The 19,808-nt window shown below is 37.6% G+C and overlaps 2 protein-coding genes across 17 annotated transcripts in view; one reads left to right on the forward strand and one right to left on the reverse strand.

The window, feature by feature from the left end:
• The window catches only part of cep170aa (centrosomal protein 170Aa), a 70,699-nt gene extending 67,949 nt beyond the window's left edge, over positions 1-2,750 (reverse strand). For 7 of the 13 annotated variants that reach the window (XM_037538298.1, XM_037538296.1, XM_037538297.1 and 4 more), the window contains exon 1: positions 2,590-2,750. The gene's annotated coding sequence lies outside the window, so the exon portion shown is untranslated. The remainder of the gene's footprint in view (positions 1-2,589) is intronic. The other 6 variants (XM_017690570.2, XM_017690569.2, XM_017690567.2 and 3 more) reach the window with 1 other exon arrangement.
• Positions 2,751-3,075: 325 nt separating this feature from the next.
• Positions 3,076-19,808, forward strand: part of sdccag8 (SHH signaling and ciliogenesis regulator sdccag8) — a 92,472-nt gene continuing 75,739 nt past the window's right edge. For 3 of the 4 annotated variants that reach the window (XM_037538770.1, XM_017690557.2, XM_037538769.1), the window contains exons 1-14: positions 3,076-3,119; positions 3,220-3,289; positions 3,543-3,680; positions 4,064-4,152; positions 6,537-6,653; positions 6,905-7,030; positions 7,142-7,246; positions 8,189-8,253; positions 8,375-8,566; positions 10,395-10,533; positions 12,137-12,289; positions 13,272-13,406; positions 13,929-14,045; positions 14,537-14,679. In XM_037538770.1, the coding sequence (XP_037394667.1) occupies positions 3,226-3,289; positions 3,543-3,680; positions 4,064-4,152; positions 6,537-6,653; positions 6,905-7,030; positions 7,142-7,246; positions 8,189-8,253; positions 8,375-8,566; positions 10,395-10,533; positions 12,137-12,289; positions 13,272-13,406; positions 13,929-14,045; positions 14,537-14,679 (1,583 nt within the window). In that variant the 5' untranslated portion in view covers positions 3,076-3,119; positions 3,220-3,225. The remainder of the gene's footprint in view (positions 3,120-3,219; positions 3,290-3,542; positions 3,681-4,063; positions 4,153-6,536; positions 6,654-6,904; positions 7,031-7,141; positions 7,247-8,188; positions 8,254-8,374; positions 8,567-10,394; positions 10,534-12,136; positions 12,290-13,271; positions 13,407-13,928; positions 14,046-14,536; positions 14,680-19,808) is intronic. The other variant, XM_017690558.2, reaches the window with a different exon arrangement.

The following is a 19,808-nucleotide window of genomic DNA, read 5'->3' on the forward strand; positions in this document are numbered from 1 at the left end:
CACCCCTCAATCTGTAGCCTAAGTTCAAATAAAGACTGGTTCAGTTTTGGACTGTGAAACTGCGGAGCGCTGCATTTACAACACCCCTTGGTTTCATTTAAAAATTCATACAAGCCTTCAGCTATAGTGGTCTAAAGGCACAGTCCACCAGACACAACCTAATTATTTTAAAAAAACTTAATATGCAATTTTCACCAACACAGAGGAGGTGATGCTATTAGATGAACTGAGTTTACTAAATGCCATGTCTTGTCTTTTTCACACTGGAACTCAACTGTGTGGGGTAACAGTAGAACATTAGTGCTCGGAGCTTAAGCAAAGCCAGCTTTCCTAAACAGGTCAAATGATCCTAGCATCTAAGAGATACTAAGAGATCACAAATTTTGTTTCTTATTATAAAGAGACACTTTAGCTACAACAAATTACTCTCATTGCTGGTTTATTCCAACAGCTCAAGTTGTGGCCCAGTTAATGACACTTTCAGTTTAGGAGACAAGAGCATCTGGCCATGAGAAATCATGGCTCACATCCAAAACTGTAGTTTGAACAGGAGGAGGGAAAAAAGAGAAGGCCTTCTATTCCACTGCTTTGTTTGACTCAAAACGGTTGACATACTAAAACTGTTAAAGGAGAACTCCACCTATTTTTCATAAACTGCACATAATTAAATAGCTGAGATGTAAACAAAGTCGTTCAGAGAGGTCTGATGTGAAATGCTCTGTTCTAGTGGTCAGTGGTGGCGACAGTAACCAGACATCTGAAGAGTTGAATCCCTCTGAAAGCTCCCTCACAGAAAGTTATTACATGAAATGATTCGATATATGCTGCCTGCCTGTTCTGTTATAGCTTTTGTAATAACACCTTGTTTTTGAGTCAGTTTATTGTAATCCATTCATGGCACAGGGGTGCATGCAAGGCATGGTAAGGCAAACAGTGCTCAAAGCAAATCTATTTTTCTTTTCAGACTTATGACAATTTTATCATTAAAACAATTACATGTAATAACTCAAAAGACATGTAGGTTCACTGGTGGTTTTGGATAGTAAACAACATGGCTATATTTGTGTTGTAGCCATTGTGACCCCTGGTTTCTGTCTTCACCACTGTAAGGAAATTAATGTCTGTACGTTTCTCTACAATAAACCACTTCACATCAAACCGATCTGAATGAGTACAAACACTGAATTATTCATAAATTTTGAAAATCTGGTGGTATTCCCCTTTAACTGATTCATACAGCCCTGTTTCCTCTTGTTTGTCGTCTTGCTCATACCACGTCTACTCCATGAAACGGCAGTTCAGACGCATGTCCACGTTTTTCATGCACAAATAAGTTGCAACCTATCTAAACTATGAAGAGGAACAAACAAGAAAGGAACTGAGATAAATAATACATACAGCCCGAGCCTCACTGGGATTCCCCGACAGCTCGCCTTTTTGGAAATGAATCAATAGTGAGGAGAAAGAATTCACTCTATCGTAGCCGAGAGTCCGCTTTGTTACACTGTCATCGCATGTTGGCCTTTTTTCCTCACACACATGAACGTAGTTACCGTTTAGTAACATGCTAATGAAGCTAAATATAGATATAAACAGTGCTTAGGGCTTCACTCAGGCTGAATGGAAATGTGCAGGCCAGATGCAGGAGAGGGAAAAACACAAAGGGATCTCGGCCACTGCTTAAGCTTAGTTAACGCTACTGTCCTCCAGCATTGGTGTTCGGACATGTCTGTATATATCTAATACATATCTAATATCACAATTATCAGAATCAGCATGTGGGTGAACGAAAATGGCTATTTTTAATAGTCGACTTACTGGCATCCAGAAATAATTCACGTTTATAACATAAGATATAAGTCTATGGGATGGATGCCTGAGTGACACTGACAGACAAAGCTCGTAATTTACGTCCCTTTCAGAAGAAATAACTTAACGTTAAATTCACTAAACCTATTATGCATTTGTTAGGCCAACAATATTAAAAGCAATATTCCTTACGCTTTTTAAGGACGAGACTGAAGTTAGCTACCTATTCGCCAGAGCCTCGCTCGAATTTTCCCGTTCCACCTTAAATAGTGCAGCAGTAACACTCTGGCGCCTGTAACTGCTGCACTGTTTAAGGTGGAACCGGAAAATTCGCATAAAAAGAAGCTGGTGAACGTAAAGCTGACTTCAGCTTCTTTTTGGAAGTTGCCAGCGGCAGGTCGTAGACATTTTTTAATCACAAATAGACAAAGTCAAGGCAGGGTTCGTGATGCTGGCACAGCTATCGATACAATCATCGAGAGAGAAAAAATATCTGGCTAGCTGAGTGGACACGTTGTGATGCTACTTGAAGTTACGCCGGCCGAAACGTGTTTTTCTTCTATCAAGAAACCGACTTCCAACCCAGCGTAATAACCAGACCGCTATGTGAGGAAGCTCCAGTAATGGCCTCAGGTCAGTAATTTTAGAAATAGCCATAATGGCATTTTTGATACCAACAATAAGCTAGCGTCTGCTTCTGCATATGCCTTGCCGCTATCAATGCACCATCGAACATCATTCCTAAAAATAGATATCCTGATCATAATAGTCGCAACTTACCCCTTTCTGTTCTCCACAGGCAATTTTGCAGAGATCCAATGCAGCAGATAAACGGTTTTCAGAGCCCTGCCCAGTGTGTGCTGCTACGTCTCAGTTGCTCAGCAATAACGTTATTCCTAACAAATAGCGGCGACCTACGGCAGGCAGGAATCAGGCAAGTAGGACATTTACAGCAGCGCCAGCGTCTGCAGTTCCAGCACAGCCCGGTGGGCGTGTCTTTTACATGGGGGTTGCGTCTCAAAAAACGTGTTTTAACTAGACACAACATAATATTGTTAGCGCTTATAACAGCCACAGCACTTACGATAAAAAATACAGTGAAAGTATAATTTTTATAGCTACATTTTATCGTTTGACCCGCCCTCTCAGTAAATCACAAATACCCTGCGGTGTGTAGTTTTTAATCTGTCCGCGCTCTTTGTAAGTCTAAGGGACGCGGTCTACATAGAACTACAATTCCCGGTAAGCTTTGCGGCGTTTACGGAAGTATGACCTTAGATTCAACTGTTGACGGTTAGGCTCTGTCACAGGTTGTAGTTCTGCCGCGTTCATTCATTTTGCCTAATAATGTTAAGTTGTAGATTAAATTAGAGCCCTTAACGAAACTCTGTTGTGGTTCTCTTTACTTAGACAAAAATGAAGCCATCACTGGACTCGGACGAGGAGGAAGAATTAGGAGCTTATCAAAAGAAACTGAGAGGTGATGCCGTGCTAGCTAGGCAACATGTCCCTTTAAATCCGTTGTATTGTTTTTTGTTGTTGTTTTGGTTGTTTTTTGCTATTAATTGTTTGCTTTTTCTTCGCATATTAGTTAAATTGTTAACGCTGCAGTATTCTTTTCAGTGGTTAACTAACCTAGGTTAGCTAGGTTACATAGTTAACAAGCTGCAGTACTAAAGGACATCCACTCACTTGCAGCAGTTTAAGATGTATTATGCACTTGATTAACCCAGAGAGAGCAAACCGGAGTATTCAGCAACTGAGCAGCATGTTGGCAAACCAGAGCTCTGACGCTGAAGCCTTGGAACAGGGGTGCAGTGAGAACAGCCTGCCGGAAAGCTCATTGCAAAGTGTACAACAGAGTGAAGCAGGTATAGCTCCACATGTATGCAAGTCACACTGTTGGTTCTTAGGGGTGAACGATTCATCGTTTCTATAACCACATGAACACCAAAATGATGTGTACATGACAATACAACCACAAACAGCTGGCCTTTTGGCACACCATGTTCAGTGCTTAAGTGTGAAGCCAGAAAAAAAAGTGGATATGCTGGTCATCTTGGCCCAAAATTAATGCAGGGCTGGGCATTAATTTATAGAAAACAATCACATTTATAACTGTAGTCACAGTATTAGTCTGAAAAATCACAATTAGATACTTTCCCTAAATCATTTCAGTACTGTTGTTTCAAGAGATCTAGATCATGAAAAAGACAGGGGGGTTGTAATTACTTTCTGTTATTTTATGTTCCAGCCAATCAGCTACGTTCTTTGCTTCAGAAACAGTCCAGAGAAGCACAAGTTCAAACTCCTTCCCCTTCAAAGAGGAAATCTGTTCCCAAGGTAGGTTACATGAGTTCAGTGATGAATGAAGACCAGTAATTAGTAGTTCACCTCATGTCATACTTAGCTGTATTTTAGATTTGTATTTAGCCTAAACAAATATCTGTTTAATTTAAATGCATTTTTTTATTTGAATATCAATATAGATGTATTATTCTTTAGAATTGTCTTTGTTTTGTCAAAAAAATGGAAACATAAAGGTGAAAATATCTTATAGTTATCTTATGGTTGTGGCTTTTGTATGTTTTTAATTTTGGAGAACTGGTCTTTTTTCTGATGAAGCAGACATGATAAGTATTGAATAGGAGCATGAAATTGTAATTACAGCTCTATAATAACAGATCTGAAGCTATATGGGAATGTCCACCACTACCAAGTGGAGTATCATAGTGCTTAATACCAACAATACTTTGAAAAAATGAAAACACTCATCATTGTCTGAACACCAGATGTTCATTGAGTTGAACACAGAAAAAAATATTCTGCATTTCTTAACTAACAACTGGTTTTTGAAATGCAGTCTATATTTATTAATATTAAGCACTCTTTAAATGTTAAAAGTCAACTAAGTAGCTAAATATTTTAAACACAACTTTATTCAGGTTGTTTTAACAGGAAGATTAAAAGTGAGTGAAAGAAATACAACACAGACTTTGTTTAAAAGTTTTAACATTGTTTAAAATAAATACAACGTGGATTTTACAGTATGTCAGTTGTTGCTATGAGCTTATTGCTTGTTGTCATAAAAAAAAAACCTACTTGTCGGAAAAAAGCCACTTAACTTTTAATGTAAAACTTTTAATGTAAAGACTTTTTTTCCCCCACAAGTTTTTTGGCCCATTTTTTGGTCTGTTCATCATTAAATTCACATGCAATATAAAGGACTTAAGGCACTTTCATATTATGTCAAAAATGGAGATACAGGATTTTGTTCTGACAGCAGTGATATGTTACTGAATAAAACTATTCACTTGTATATTTTATATGAGCTAATGGACACATCTCTGCCCTTCCCAGTCAAATTACAATGAACAATTTATTAAAAATAAAGGTTCATAAGTCTTGGCTGAGATTTATTGTTCCATTAAAATTTTAATTGGTGTAGAACCGTAGTATTATTATTACAACGCAAATATAGCCATTTTATTTACTACCCAAAGCCACCACTGAACCTGCATATGTCTTCTGAGTTTGTCTGTGTAATGTTGATAATGGTAATGGTAGTAGATTTTGGGGGACTATTTTGCCAGGCTATATTTAGTTTTTTTCCATCTGAACTACCAAATTGTAAGGCAAATTATGTAGTAACTGCCTGAAATAAATGTAAATTTCAATTTTGTCTATTATTTTTTGTAACAGCTCCCCTCAAATGAACAGAAAATGTGTTTTATGATCTACACGTATTGCTCTATGCTTACAATTTACTACTGAAAGCCATACAATACCCACCTTTTGAATGTAGCTTATGAAATATGAACATTATGAAGAGTATGATTAAGTGCATTTTGGAACCACTGTGGTCTCAAAGGGTTGAAAAGGTTCAAGTAATACATTTTAGACCAAAAACCTATTTCAGAATTATCATAAAACAATGCCTTGGGCATCAGGTCGAGTATTTGTACCCATCCATCCATCCATCCATTTTCTAAGCCGCTTCTATTTGTACCCATTTCATACAATAACTTTTTGTGATGTGGCTTTTAGAAACATTAAAATCTTCACCTCTCTGGTGTGTTTCACCAGCTCGATAAACAATTCTGATTCTTTAGAATGGAGCACTTCTCTTCTGAATGACTTTATTTAATGTCAGCCTGGACCTAGCTGATTTAAATGAAGAACTGAGAACAAAGTTAGAGTATTTAATTATTTACTACAATGCACTATTGAAAAAAATTGAAGCTTTGAGACATTACACATCCTTACTTTTACTAATGTGTGCCCTTAGTTTTATCAGAGGCAAAAAGAAATTCTTACAATGGTTACAAATGTGTTACCTGTAACCTGAATTAATTAAGTGCCTTAAAAGTGGATCATATCTTAACTTTATCTAAGGCTGGTATGGTAGATCATTGCATACTAAAAATGGATGGTCTGTTTAAACATTTGTCCTTCACTCTTTAGGTACACATTCAGGTCATTGCTCAGTTAATTAGTACCTCCTGCAGCGCAATTCTGATTATATTGATTTATCACATCATGGCCTTAGTAGCCTGTGGTAATTGAAAATGATTGGTAGCCTTTTTCTCTCAAGGCGACATGAAAGTGCAGTAAAACAGTTAGCATGCAGTCTTTTTTCAGGTTCGCAAAATGTAAATCTATACAACACACTTCACAATGCATTCATTTGTTGCCGATTAAGACACTCTTCTTCACTCCATGTCCAGCAGAGGCACACAGATGAGGATGGTGGAAGTTTACCTGCAGTTCAAGACTTGGTTCCCATTATTCACAATCAGTCAGAGTACATCCAGCACCTTGAGGCTGAGGTCAAGTTTTGTAAGGTAAGTTCTGTTAAAGAAGGTGGAATTTTGTTATTCTTTGCTTTGTTGTTTTGCTTGATATGGCTTTGTTGATGTGCCTGTGTGAATACTGTCAGCTGTCAATACATTTGGCTGGCATTTGTCCCATAGAAGTAAGTCATGATATGCACAAGATGTGCAAATTAGAATTCTTTCTATGTACTGGCTAGTTTATTGATGTTCTTGTACCTTTTAGTGTTTATGTATATATGTTTTTTCCGTTTTTCTCAAAGGAGGAGCTTCTTACAATGAAGCAACGGGTCAGAGTGGTGGTTGTGGAGAATGAGAAACTGCATGAGGAACTCAAGGCAAAGATGGTGGAAGACACTTTAAAGGAATACACTCTCTTGGACGGCACAGTATGTATTATTTAGTTGGGTTACAGGGAAACTGAAACACAATACATTCACTCAGAATGTAGCAGTGCACACAGGTCTTTATTCATTTGTTTTTCCTGTCATCATTTTCAGGTAAATGGAGAAACCACAGTAGATAAAATTACCTCAACACCAGCAGCAAAGTCAAGACTGTCTTCTAACCACCAAATGGAGGACAACAAGTGGAAAAAAGAGCTGGTATCTATGTACCTGAGTAAAATGATCAAAATGCTCAAAGACAGTGTTTACAGAAAGGGGACTTCCAGTGGATTTTCAAAATATCTGCATAATTTAATTATTGAGTTGTAAATAAATTACATGATTGATAATGGCTAAATAGTGGCAATTTCTTTCTTCCTTCATGAATAGATTTAAAAGAAATACTTTTCAAAACAATCATAAAACAATGTCTAACACATGAGACGGCATGTGTGTAAACATTTTGTATAATAACTTTCTATGAATGAGCTTTTAGAGGCATGAAACTTCTCAGCCGCCTGTTTCCCATCACCACCACCACTGTGAGCAGTTCTGACTCTTTAGAAAGGTGCATTTCAAATCAAACTCCTCTGAATGACTTTGTTTGCATTTTAGACCAGGGGTAAAAACTGTGGTCCTAGAGTGTCTGTGTCCAGCATGGTTTTGGATGTGTGTTACCTGATTCACTTCATTTCAAGTAGGACAATTATGAAACTGTGCTGGACTCCACCAGTGAAATATGCAGAAATTTTGGCAAACTGGTGGATTTCCCCTTTAGGATGATTTTCCTTAAAGTTTGTTGCATTGAGACCAGTGTAAATCATTAAGCACATCACTGCTGTCGGAAGAAAACCTTGTATCTCCATTTTAGTTGTTTTTCAGTTTTTGACATCATTTCAAAATGCCTGTTGCCCTTTTTATTGTGTGTAAATTTCATGATGAATGGACCAAAAGAAACAGCCCAAAATAACTTGGAAAAAAGTTCCATTGACATTAAAAGTAAAGTAGATTTTTTTCCTTCTCCTGTAAAGTTATCATTTTGGAGACATGAGGTTTTCTTCTGACAGCAGCGATATTTTGAGTGTTCAGTTTTACCATTGAATTGATCAGTTCAGATAACGCTTTGTTTTCAATCTAAACAACATATTCTGACTGTTTCAGGAGCAGCTGAAGTGTCTCTACCAAGCCCAGACTGAGACTTTAGAAGCTCAAGTTGTTTCATTGAAGTAAGTGAGCTCCAACCGAAATCTTGACGACCTTGTCTTGTCATCAGTAAACTGTACTTACTCCAAATGGGAGCTCCTTATTTCCAGACCAGCTACCCTGTGTCTCTGTGTCTATATTTAGGAAGGACTTGGTGAGCTGTCAGAAAGAGTGTGAGGAGGTGAAGGAGCATCTGAGGCATAAAGAAACAATGACGTCTATGGTGGGCGCTACTCAGCGTGTTGGGGGGTTGTGTGTGAAGTGTGCTCAACATGAGGCTGTCCTGGCAGAAACTCACACCAATGTTCATGTCCAGGCCATTGAGAGACTCACCAAGTGAGTAGATTGTTCTTTCACTGTTCTTTAGGGCATTTGTTAGTATCTTCTATATGTGGTTTACAATATAATATAATGTTAGCATCTTTTATATGTGGTTAATAATAATAATAATAATAATAACAAATTTGTTTACAGAACACTTATCATACATGTAGCAACTTTAAGTTATATGTAATGAAACAGTAAGTTTGAGTGTGAAAAAATGTGTGAAAAAATAAATATTGTGACAAACCACGTATAATAAAAAATTGTTGAGGTATCATGATATTATATTTTTGTAATATAGCCCACGCTATGAAAGGAAAATTCCACAACTTTTAACATAATTATATGTTAATTACTGCAAAAAATCATTAAGCTGCCAGCAGAGTCCTTCAGGGAGGTTTGATATGTAATTAATCTGACCTGGGAAGAATTGTTCACAGTGGTGGCAACGAGAACCACAACCCACGTTCACAAACCTTCTCACAGCAGGATCAGATTCCTTTCTTATTTACCATGTCTTTCCTGAGATGGACTAGATCAGTTCTTCTAATATTAGAGGCTTTGTAAATACGCTGATGTTTGAAGTCTTTATTGCCTTAAAAACTGCCTCAAAGGAAGTTTTCACATGAAATATGCTGTCTGATTTCTCCTATTTATTAAACTCCATGTGGTGTGGGGGACTACATGCAGGACATTGTAAGGCAAAATATTATTTACCCTTATCAACAGTTGTTTCTATGTATACGTAGTAGGTTTTCATATTAAATCTGATTTGGCCGTATCTAAAAACGTGGTGCTTGTTTGATAGTGTTAGGTGTCATTAAATGTGATTCAAATTAGTAAATGTTAGAGGATGTTTTTGTCTTCTTGGAATGTCCGCTGGAGAGAGAATTACAATAATCTACTACAATTATAAGAGAATTACAGTAATCTCTATTACAGTATTCAAATGTTGTGTCCATTCACAGTTCCAGGATATTACAAATTTTCCCAGATGTTTGTAAATGTGTTGTGAAGTAAATGTATAGTTAAATTACAAATGCGTTTGCTGACTATTTTGATATTTCAGTACACATACATGGAGCTAATATCAGTATAGTCTAAAAATCATTTTGCACTACAACTAATCTTTTCTCCGGTTTGACAGAAATAATGCATTGAAATATTGAAACACATCATTTTTGCGTCACTGGGTGTCCTGGCCTTGGTACAGGTCATTTGTTGTTCATCATGATACAGATATATAGTGTATTAGGCAGAGTACACTAACATGATTAACTGGAGCATCATTTATTAAAACTGAACCAGTATTTAACCAAATTATCTAACTTATTTCATCCAGTTAACACACCATACTGCATATTCAAATAATGCCATCTTTAATAGTTAACCCATGCATTCTCCTAATATCAATTAGAAACCCATGCTGTCTTTAAATGGACTGATTTGCTCTTTACAGGTTTTATTGATTTAATGATTGCCTTGAAGCTACCGTTAATACTGGAAGGTTCATTAATAGCAATATGTTACATTATCTCTGTTAGTCCATTGTTTTTGGTTCTTTAATCAATTATTCAACCTTGCAGCCAGATTGCAGGGATGTCTGATATTGACTTTAATCACAGAGCAGATCAACTGATTTGTAGATCATAGATCACACCAAAGCAACCATGAATTCCTTTTCGTGATAGAAGGACACTATAAATAATAATCCAACCCAACTGGTGACTGCATCTCTTTTAACTGTTCAGTCATTTAGGATGAGAATGATGCATTAATAAGAATACATTTTAACTTGTCATCCTTTACTGATCTTTTCGTGTGTGCACGTTTCATATAGAGAGCGAGATGAATTGATGACGGCACTGTGCGCTCAGAGGGCCAGTCAGAGTGACACTCAGCAGAGGGAGTGGGCTGCCTATCAGCAGGTCAAACAGGCTGTGGAGATGGCAGAGGAGGCTAATCTGGAGAAGACCAAGGTAAGAACACTCACCTTCATTCTGGCACCTGTTTAAGCAGGCACAGGTTTAGTATTGGTGTGTGCATACAGGACAGTCTGCACAAGGGAAGAAATGAAGGTGACACTCAGAGGTCTTACTGTCGGTATAATACTGTGTTTATGTGTTGGTGGCAGGCATTTGACGGAAAACCAATATATTGCATTTTATTTCCTGTAAAAGCACAAATTACCATGAGGTTGACATTGAGCTGTACCACACAGCATTATGGGAAATTGACATGATCTTAAGTGAGAGTTAAAAGAGCTTGAACGTGTTAAGTGTTTTTATTCTGACAATTCAGGTTTAAAAGACTTTTTAACCTCATTATGTTAAAAGCAGTGGAGGTTTTTATGTCTTTATTTATTTATTGGATTGTTCAAAAGCTGGGAATGCTAATTAACTAACTAAATTCTTTGTTTAATTGACATTACCAAATATGGGGTTTTGGTCATGTTTGTGCGAATTATAAGCAAGGTTAAACTATATATATTTTAAAATGTATGATCCAAATGCAAACTTGAGATATTCCATGCATTTACAGTGCACATTTTTTATATATATATATATATATATATATATATATATATATATATATATATATATATATATAAACATATAAAGTCATGTTATTCATATGTAAATTTACTGGATAGTAAGTTGCACTATTTTTATAGTTATGTAAAAATGCAAGACATTACAGTAAAGCTTATTACTTTGCACAGTAGAATAGCAATCATGTGGTCCAGGTAACTGTGCAGTCACAGTATAAATTTGCTATTTTACAGTAATAACTGTTACTAATTTTACAGTAAAATCTTTATATTGAACATTTATTTCAGTGCCAACCTGTAAACGGAGCATTCACACCAATTTCCAGGCATACTCTTTATGATGATCCTCAGTGTTGTTGCTTAAAAATGCTGTAGTGCTTTTCACCCTCATACAATACATGTTTTCGGATTAGACAGACATGACAGAATATTGCAGTAAAAAATTATATAAAGTTGCAGTAACATTCACTTTTTATGCTTTAACATAAATTCCTTTTACATAATCGCCTTTTACATGTGCAAAATGTAAAGATGTCAGACCTGGCAGGTGTGTTTTAAAAGTTTTCAGGTATCGTAAAACTCCACCCACATCACTATGCTGGTAATGTATTATGAAAATTCTTCCCTTCAGATAACTAGTCCCATCACAGAAAAAAATAACTCTATAAATCTACAAATCCTTTCGACTGTAAAAATTATTCTGCATGTTTCACATAAATGTTTACTGACAGAATTTATCAGCTGTTCAAATGGCTACCATTATAAGTGACTGTTATCCATGAATTTGACTGAATTTGTTATCCATGGTAATCGACTGTATGCTACACATGTGACAGAGTATTAGGCTGAAATGCAATGCTTAAGGTGAGGAGTTGATTCTAAATCTATGGGCAAAACTGAGCTTTTTGTTGCGGTGTATACCATCAACAATTTATTTGACATTTTCCAAATCAAATGTTGATAGTGATGCTGATAATGAATTTGAATGCTAACTAACTGTACATTTCTTGTGTTGTTTTTTCTCCCCCCAGGCACTAGTGCAGTGTGAGCATATGCATGCTGAACTGACCAGGCAGAGGGAGAGACTGGAGAAGGAGTTGGCCTCTGAGCAGGAGAAGATCTCCCAGGCCAGGGAGTCGGCACGCTCTGAAAGCAAGCGAGAGAAAGAGGAGCTCGCCCAGACGGTCAGTTTTTTACAAGAGTAAATTAAATTATTAGCCTTGAATGTTTAGAAACATAGAAACAATTTTTGCTTCATGCAAGAAGAAACAGTTTTGCAATTTGGGTGAGGGAGAGCAATTAAGAAAAGTAACCTTTGCTGCCATCTAGTGGCTAAGACAGGAAGTACCCAAGAAATTTGAATTCTGAATGTAAGAATATTGGTGACCTTATTTCCAGTGTTTTTTTTCTGGTAATTATTGTTATTTATATTGTCTTTTCCAATGTCCTGCCACACGCAGTATTACATGAATCCTTTTATTGTACTGAGAATGTGCAAAATTGAACATGTTTGTAATGAAGAAAGAAGCAAATTTATGTCAAGACTGTAAAAAATAAAATTCTGTTCTCGCATTACAATGCAAATATCACATTCGTACCATATAGAATAAAAAGTCACAGGGAAGTTGTTAGATTTTGTTGTGTGTATATATGTTTATCAGATTGTCTTCATGTATTGACCGTCACTACACTCAAGGCCATCTATCTTAACAACCAACAAACAATAGACTTGTGTAGTTGTCTAAAGTATACGTTTTACATAATGAGGTTCAGTTTGATGTGCCTTGGTTACCCCGTGATTTGCATAGTAGAGAGATTTCATAATGGAGATGCTGTAATGGTTATAACGTCTTTCTTTAATCATTGATAACAAAACAGATCCACTGTTTTGTAGTTTATGTAGAAGTCCCTTCTCTTAAGTTCATATCAGAACAGAAGAACGTTATACACCTAGACTAATTTCTGAATTGTGTGTTAACTGTGATTGCTTCTCTTTTTAACTTTCTATTAGTGTAGACTAATATATTTTAAAGATCGAATTGCTCTTCAGTTGTTAACCACAAACAAGCCGATGTAATTACTATTGCTGTGGGGTGCAAATTTATTTTCCTAATGTGCTTCACAGAGCTTCTGATCTCTAGACTGTGTACGCTTTCTCTGGTCCAGGTGACCTCTTTGACCAGGAGAGTGGCTGAGTTAGAGGGGCTTTGGGACCGAGGAGAGCGAGAAAGAAACTCCCTTAACACTCAACTGGAAGAGGCCTTTAAGAAGCTCACATCACAGGAAGCCGAGAGCAGCAAGGTTATCTGTCTATTGATTACTTTAACATAATGAAGTTTATGTTGAGAGAACATTCATAGTAAGTTCAGTTAATCCATGACCGCATACACCAGTATGAGTATAATAATGTTCCTTATGAGCTGCCTTGTCCTAAGGGTGACCTGTAGACATGTTTATAGACTGCATTTTGTGTCTAGCAATAACCTAAACTGACGGCCAAGATGGAATAGAAAGAGAAAGAGAGTGATGGCTGTGCTGCTCTTATCATGTCTTTAGTATTGTATTGTATAGATAATTGGAAATGACTTTGTAAAGGAATTAAACTGACACTAGATGGCAGTAGAGCTATACAGATATCAAAGTTTCATTTCTGGATCTATTGAGCAGGGGTCTGTGGAGCTGATGAAAGCATTTGCTTACTCATTTGATGGTTGAACTTGATGTGTAGAATTGTATCTTGGAAAACTGACAGGTTTGATGCAAAGTGACAGTGGCGACACATGTAAGTGTGTGTATTGAAGTCCGTTGCCCTGTCTGTGGTAGGCGTGTGGAGAGCTGCGCTACCAGCTGAGCCAGGCCCAGCTTAAGAGAGAAGAGGCCGAGAGAGAGTTAAGGGACACCAGCTCCAAACTGAGCCGGCAGCTCGAGCTGGCAGAACAGGTGAGAGAGGCCGCATGAGTTGTGCATGGTTTGTTATTTAATTTAAAGTACATATGTTCTACAAAAATGAGTTTGCACATGTATGATTCAGAATGCAGACTGAGGTATTGTTTGAATTGGACTGGTTTCACCAGAGAAGGTTCTGTAGTGTTTGAAGTAATGCACCCTAGAATTATTACTTATCAGACTTAATTAAACTGTGGATACTGCAGACTCATATTGGCTTAAAGTTACAGAATGTTATCTGTGATCAATGAAATTGCAGTATGTCCCTCAGGGTGAAACTAATCCAACCAAAGTAAGTGTTGATGCATAGAATGATCAAGACAAGATACACAGGACATATTGAAAAGAAAATGTTACAAAAAAACAAAGGTGCAATTAGAACAAATATCACATTCACTAATGTATCTGTCTCTGCTTACTAACAGTCCTCTCTCTCTCTCTCTCTCTCTCTCTCTCTCTCTCTCTCTCTCTCTTTCTGGGTTCAGGAAGTGCAGAAGCTGGGTGTGGAGTCGAGCGGCAGCCGGCAGCGTTTGGAGGAGGCCCAGAGGGCGGAAGGCCGAGCACGGGCGGAGGCAGCCGGCCTGGCCGAGGGGCTGAGCCGCGCCCAGCGCCAACTGCACCTCACCAGGTAACCCCCTTAATCCTATTACATGCCACAACACTGCGCCCGTCCGCTGGCCCCTGTGCACTGCCAGCAGCCTGGCAGGAAGGCCCATGCGTTTTATTAAAACGCCGCCAGCCACCGGCTGCCACCGCCACAGTCCACCATGCACCAGGGGAACAGGGCTGGAGAGAAGGGGCACACACTGTCTCCCTCTATAACGTCACCAGCCCAAGTGCACTGCTGTTCACCAAGTTCAGTGGCTGCACTGTGGTGTTTTGTAGTATTTTATGTCTGTATGAAACTAATTATTAAAGATAAGCAAAATGTTTTGCCTGCCATTTCAGATCAGCTTCAGACTTGACAAAATCCTTGTAATTCTATGAGGAGTTAAAGGGATTTGTGCAAAGTGTGCTAGAGAACAATCATGTTTGGAAGAGCGTGGTTATTAGTAGCCTGCTGATATTCAGTAGAGAAAAGCTTGCACAGTACATCTCAACATTTAGTCTAAATTGATTTGAAAAAGGTTCTTCTTTTAAAAGGCAGGTCTCTAATTTTGCACTTACATTTTCACACTTTGATCACAACAAGCAAAGCAGCAAATTTCACTAATTTAGGCTACCAACATTATGTGTCTACATAGCTCAAAGCGGTGTGTTCTATCTTTGTGTTTCACTGATTAACAGCGTTATGTGAAGTTTTTTAAAATCTAACATATTGTAGGGCTAAGTGTTTCTGACATCTTGCCAATTCTGTTTTGAGCTTGTTCCTGATGAACCCCAAACTGTAACTTCTGTTGGTAATACTGCTGGATTGGCTTCTATGGAAATTAAACTTATAATGGTGAAACTGGCCCCAATAATTACAATAGTCAGGATTTGAGAATTTGTTTGTTATTTGTTGGTGTTCATTTTAATGTTTGGAGGCTGTTTTGTAAGCCACAACATTTGCAGCATAAACTACAATATGTTTAAGGAACAGAAGCCTTTAGATAGAACAGTTAATATATGAAAGATTTTTAAAAAACTAAAGAATAATCAGTGATTTAAATCGTAACAAAGATGCCTAAGAAAATATGTTTACATGAGACCTTTAATTTATGAGATAATAAAGAAAATATGCAGAGCAAAATTTATGTGAAGAGATAGGTATACAGTGGAGGAGAGTCAAGTTTAATGAGTCGTCTAAAATACGTGTTGGGAAAGGTAAACCACAGTAATATTAAGTATGTTGATGCCAAATATGTAGTATACTGGCCTCATATCATGACTGATACCACTATTAATAAATACATTGTTCCTGCCTGCTGGATTTGTTTTGAACTGCAGTAACAAACATATCTAATATTACAGTTAATTAGGATTTTAAAAAAATTATGAGTATGCTGGTACAACAGTTATTCCAAGCCTATAAATTGCTATTTGCACCAGCCCTAGATGCTAGATTCTTTTATTCTTTGTTATTATGTTTTGTTGATGAAACCACTATACATGAGATCATGTGCATGTAGATATAATTGTCATTGACTGACTGAGCCACTACGTTTCTTTCTTCGATGTCTTTTATGTCTTCAACCCAACATTGCCCACTTTTTGTAAAGACTACAAACAAATGGAATTTGGGCCTTTTTTTCTATGAGCTAACAGAGGACTTTAGAGAAAACTCATAAATTCCAGGTACCACATAAAGCAACCTATCAGTGAGGGAATCCACACCAGATCAAATTGCCACAAATTAGATATCTGTTTAGCCAGTGGGTCTTATTGTAGTTGTTATTGCTTATTTGAGCAGGTTGGTGTTCCTACAAAATAACTCCTTATGCATTGTGTTTTATTCTCGCAGACAGTGTATATGGAGTAAATGGCAATTAGTTTGGCTGTACTTTTGACAGTTGAGCAATATTCAAGTGAAGAAGCTGAACTCGTCCTCAGTCACTGCTTTATCTGTCACTGGCAAACACATAGCAGGATAGATAAAAGGTGTAGCTGTTTCCTTTAAGTTATGAATGGCTGTAAATGCAAGTTTAGTATAAAACAGTTCACAGAGACCTTGATTTTGAGCAAGATGTTCATCTGTTGAATCAAAAATTGCGGTTTAAAAATAAGAGCCCATTTTAAACTAGATAAAAGTATAGTTAAATATGAAAAGTGAATATTGTTTTTAAAGGCAGTGTTGAGCACTAATATTTAAGTAGTATTGGATGCTTGTAAAATGCTGCTCAGTCAAGCCCTACAATCATATTACAACCCCTATTCCAATGAAGTTGGGACATAATATAAATAAAAAAAAACAGAATACAATGATTTGCAAATCCTTGAATGCAAATCATTGAATACACTACAAAGACAAGATATTTAATGTTCAAAAGGATAAATATTCATTAATTTTGAATTTGATGCCTGCAACACGTTCCAAAGAAGTTGGGACAGGGGCATGTTTACCACTGTGTTACATCACCTTTCCTTTTAACAACACTCAATAAGTGTTTGGGAATTGAGGACACTAATTGTTGAAGCTTTGTAGGTGGAATTCTTTCCCATTCTTGCTTGATGTACAACATCAGTTGCTCAACAGTCCGGGGTCTCTGTTGTCGTATTTTGTGCTTCATAATGCGCCACACATTTTCAATGGGAGACAGGTCTGGACTGCAGGCAGGCCAGTCTAGTACCAGCACTCTTTTACTACGAAGCCACGTTGTAACACGTGCAGAATGTGGCTTGGCATTGTCTTGCTGAAATAAGCAGGGACATCCCTGAAAAAGACGTTGCTTGGATGGCAGCATATGTTGCTCCAAAACCTGTATGTACCTTTCAGCATTAATGGTGTTTTCACAGATGTGCAAGTTACCCATGCCATGGACACTAACACACCCCCACACCATCAGAGATGCTGTCTTTTAATCTTTGCCCTGATAACAATCCGGACAGTCCTTTTCCTCTTTGGCCTGGAGGGCACGACGTCCATGATTTCCAAAAACAATTTGAAATGTGGACTCGTCAGACCACAGGACACTTTTCCACTTTGCGTCAGTCCATCTCAGATGAGCTCGGGCCCAGAGAAGCCGGTGGCGTTTCTGGGTGTTGTTGATATATGGTTTTCGCTTTGCATGGCAGAGTTTTAACTTGCACTTTTAGATGGAGCGACGAACTGTGTTCACTTACAGTGGTTTTCTGAAGTGTTCCTGAGCCCATGTGGGAATATCCATTACAGAATGATGTCAGTTTTTAATGCAGTGCCGCCTGAGGGATCAAAGGTCACGGGCATTCAATGTTGGTTTTCTGCCTTGCCGCTTACTTGCAGAGATTTCTCCAGATTCTCTGAATCTTTTGATGATATTATGGACTGTAGATGATGAAATCCCTAAATTCCTCGCAATTGCATGTTGAGAAACATTGTTGTTAAACTGTTGGACTATTTGCTCACGCAGTTGTTCACAAAGTGGTGAACCTCACCCCATCCTTGCTTGTGAACGACTGAGCCTTTCAGGGATGCTCCCTTTATACCCAATCATGACACTCACCTGTTTTCAATTAACCTGTTGACCTGTGGAATGTTCCAAACAGGTGTTTTTTGAGCGTTCCTCAACTTTCCCAGTCATCTGTTGCCCCTGTCCCAAGTTCTTTGGAACATGTTGCAGGCATCAAATTCAAAATGAGTGAATATTTGCAAATAACAATAAAGTTTATCCATTTGAACATTAAATATCTCGTCTTTGTAGTGTATTCAATTGAATATAGGTTGAAAAGGATTTGCAAATCATTGTTTTTATTTGTTTTACACAACGTCCCAACTTCATTGGAGTTGGGGTTGTATTAACCACTTTGACTTCATGTTGGGACAGTTTTGAATGTCAACAGTCAGCTGTTAGTCATGCTGAAATCATAATGTGGGTAGAGGAGTGCATCTCTGCTCTGTTGTGTGCTCACGGACAGACTATGTGAGAATCTGCCTGGCAGGTATCACCTTACTGCTCCCCCTCCTTTGGGCAGAGGTGGCAGAGGCTGCAGTGCTGTATATGACACCTCCAGTCATGGTGGCACAGATGTGCCCCTGCAGCCTGTGGAGGAGAGGAAGGTCATAGGGTTGAACTGTCCTTTGCCATGCTTTTAGAAGTAAAGGTTTCAAAATAAATTATTTGTGATGCCGTAGAGACTCACATTTAGTTCCCTAAAAAGCTTTTAAAGTGTGGATCTTCAACATTCAGAGACTCAGCATTCACTTTCTGTGTGCTGCCATGTTTTCTATTACTGTATAAAAGTGATGAAATTATGGTTGCATAGACTGTAATGGTTTGAGTAAGCATGTGCACGTTTCAGTTCAGATTTGTTTTACCAGTAATGATAAAAGGTGACTGAAGTGTAAGGTATAATATTAATTTAATTTTTAATAATTTAATAATTAATAAGTTTTTTTTCTATTTAAAAGTAGTGCATTTTGTTGTAGTTTTATGAATGGATAAAATAAGCGTCATCAGGATGTATCATTTACCTTCAGTAATTCAGCAACCTTGTTTAATTGTGTGAGGGCTGAAACATTATTTATATTGTGTGAAGGCAGTTGGTGGAGTGGGTGGCTGCTGTCGTCCTTGCCACAGACTGGTTTGAGGTCCCCTCCTAGGCAAACGTACCACACTATACCAATAAGGCAAGGACAAGAATCCTACTGTTACTTTCACCTAACACTCGCATATTTAAATTGTAAGTCGTTCTGGATAAGGCCGCATTCAAAAGACATTTTGATATCCATCGTAAGATGCACATTGATAAGCATTGCTGGTGTGTTGTGGGTGTGTTTCGTTGCAAGCAGAAATCATTTGCACACTTGCAAAGCTCATAAGTGCAAATTACCAGTGTTTCTTTTAATAAATCAAACCAGTCTCTGTTTTACTAGATTGACTACATTTTGTTTTGGATTGTTTTATTGTCTCATATTGTTTTGCTATCTAATGTAGACCAGAGAAGGATGGGATGTACGCTCCATCAAAGGTTCAACTCTGGTGAACTTTTTTGAACAATAGTGAGTGTCATTTTCGCACACTGCAGTGTGTTGATGTCTGCTGTCAATCAAAGCATAATTCTGATTGAAAACAAAGGCAACATGAACATTACTTACATATTCAAAAATGTCTTTGTGAATGTGTCCTAAGAGTGTCTGCC

This window comes from Pygocentrus nattereri, chromosome 5 (genome assembly GCF_015220715.1).
Source record: "Pygocentrus nattereri isolate fPygNat1 chromosome 5, fPygNat1.pri, whole genome shotgun sequence".
Lineage (NCBI taxonomy): Eukaryota > Metazoa > Chordata > Actinopteri > Characiformes > Serrasalmidae > Pygocentrus > Pygocentrus nattereri.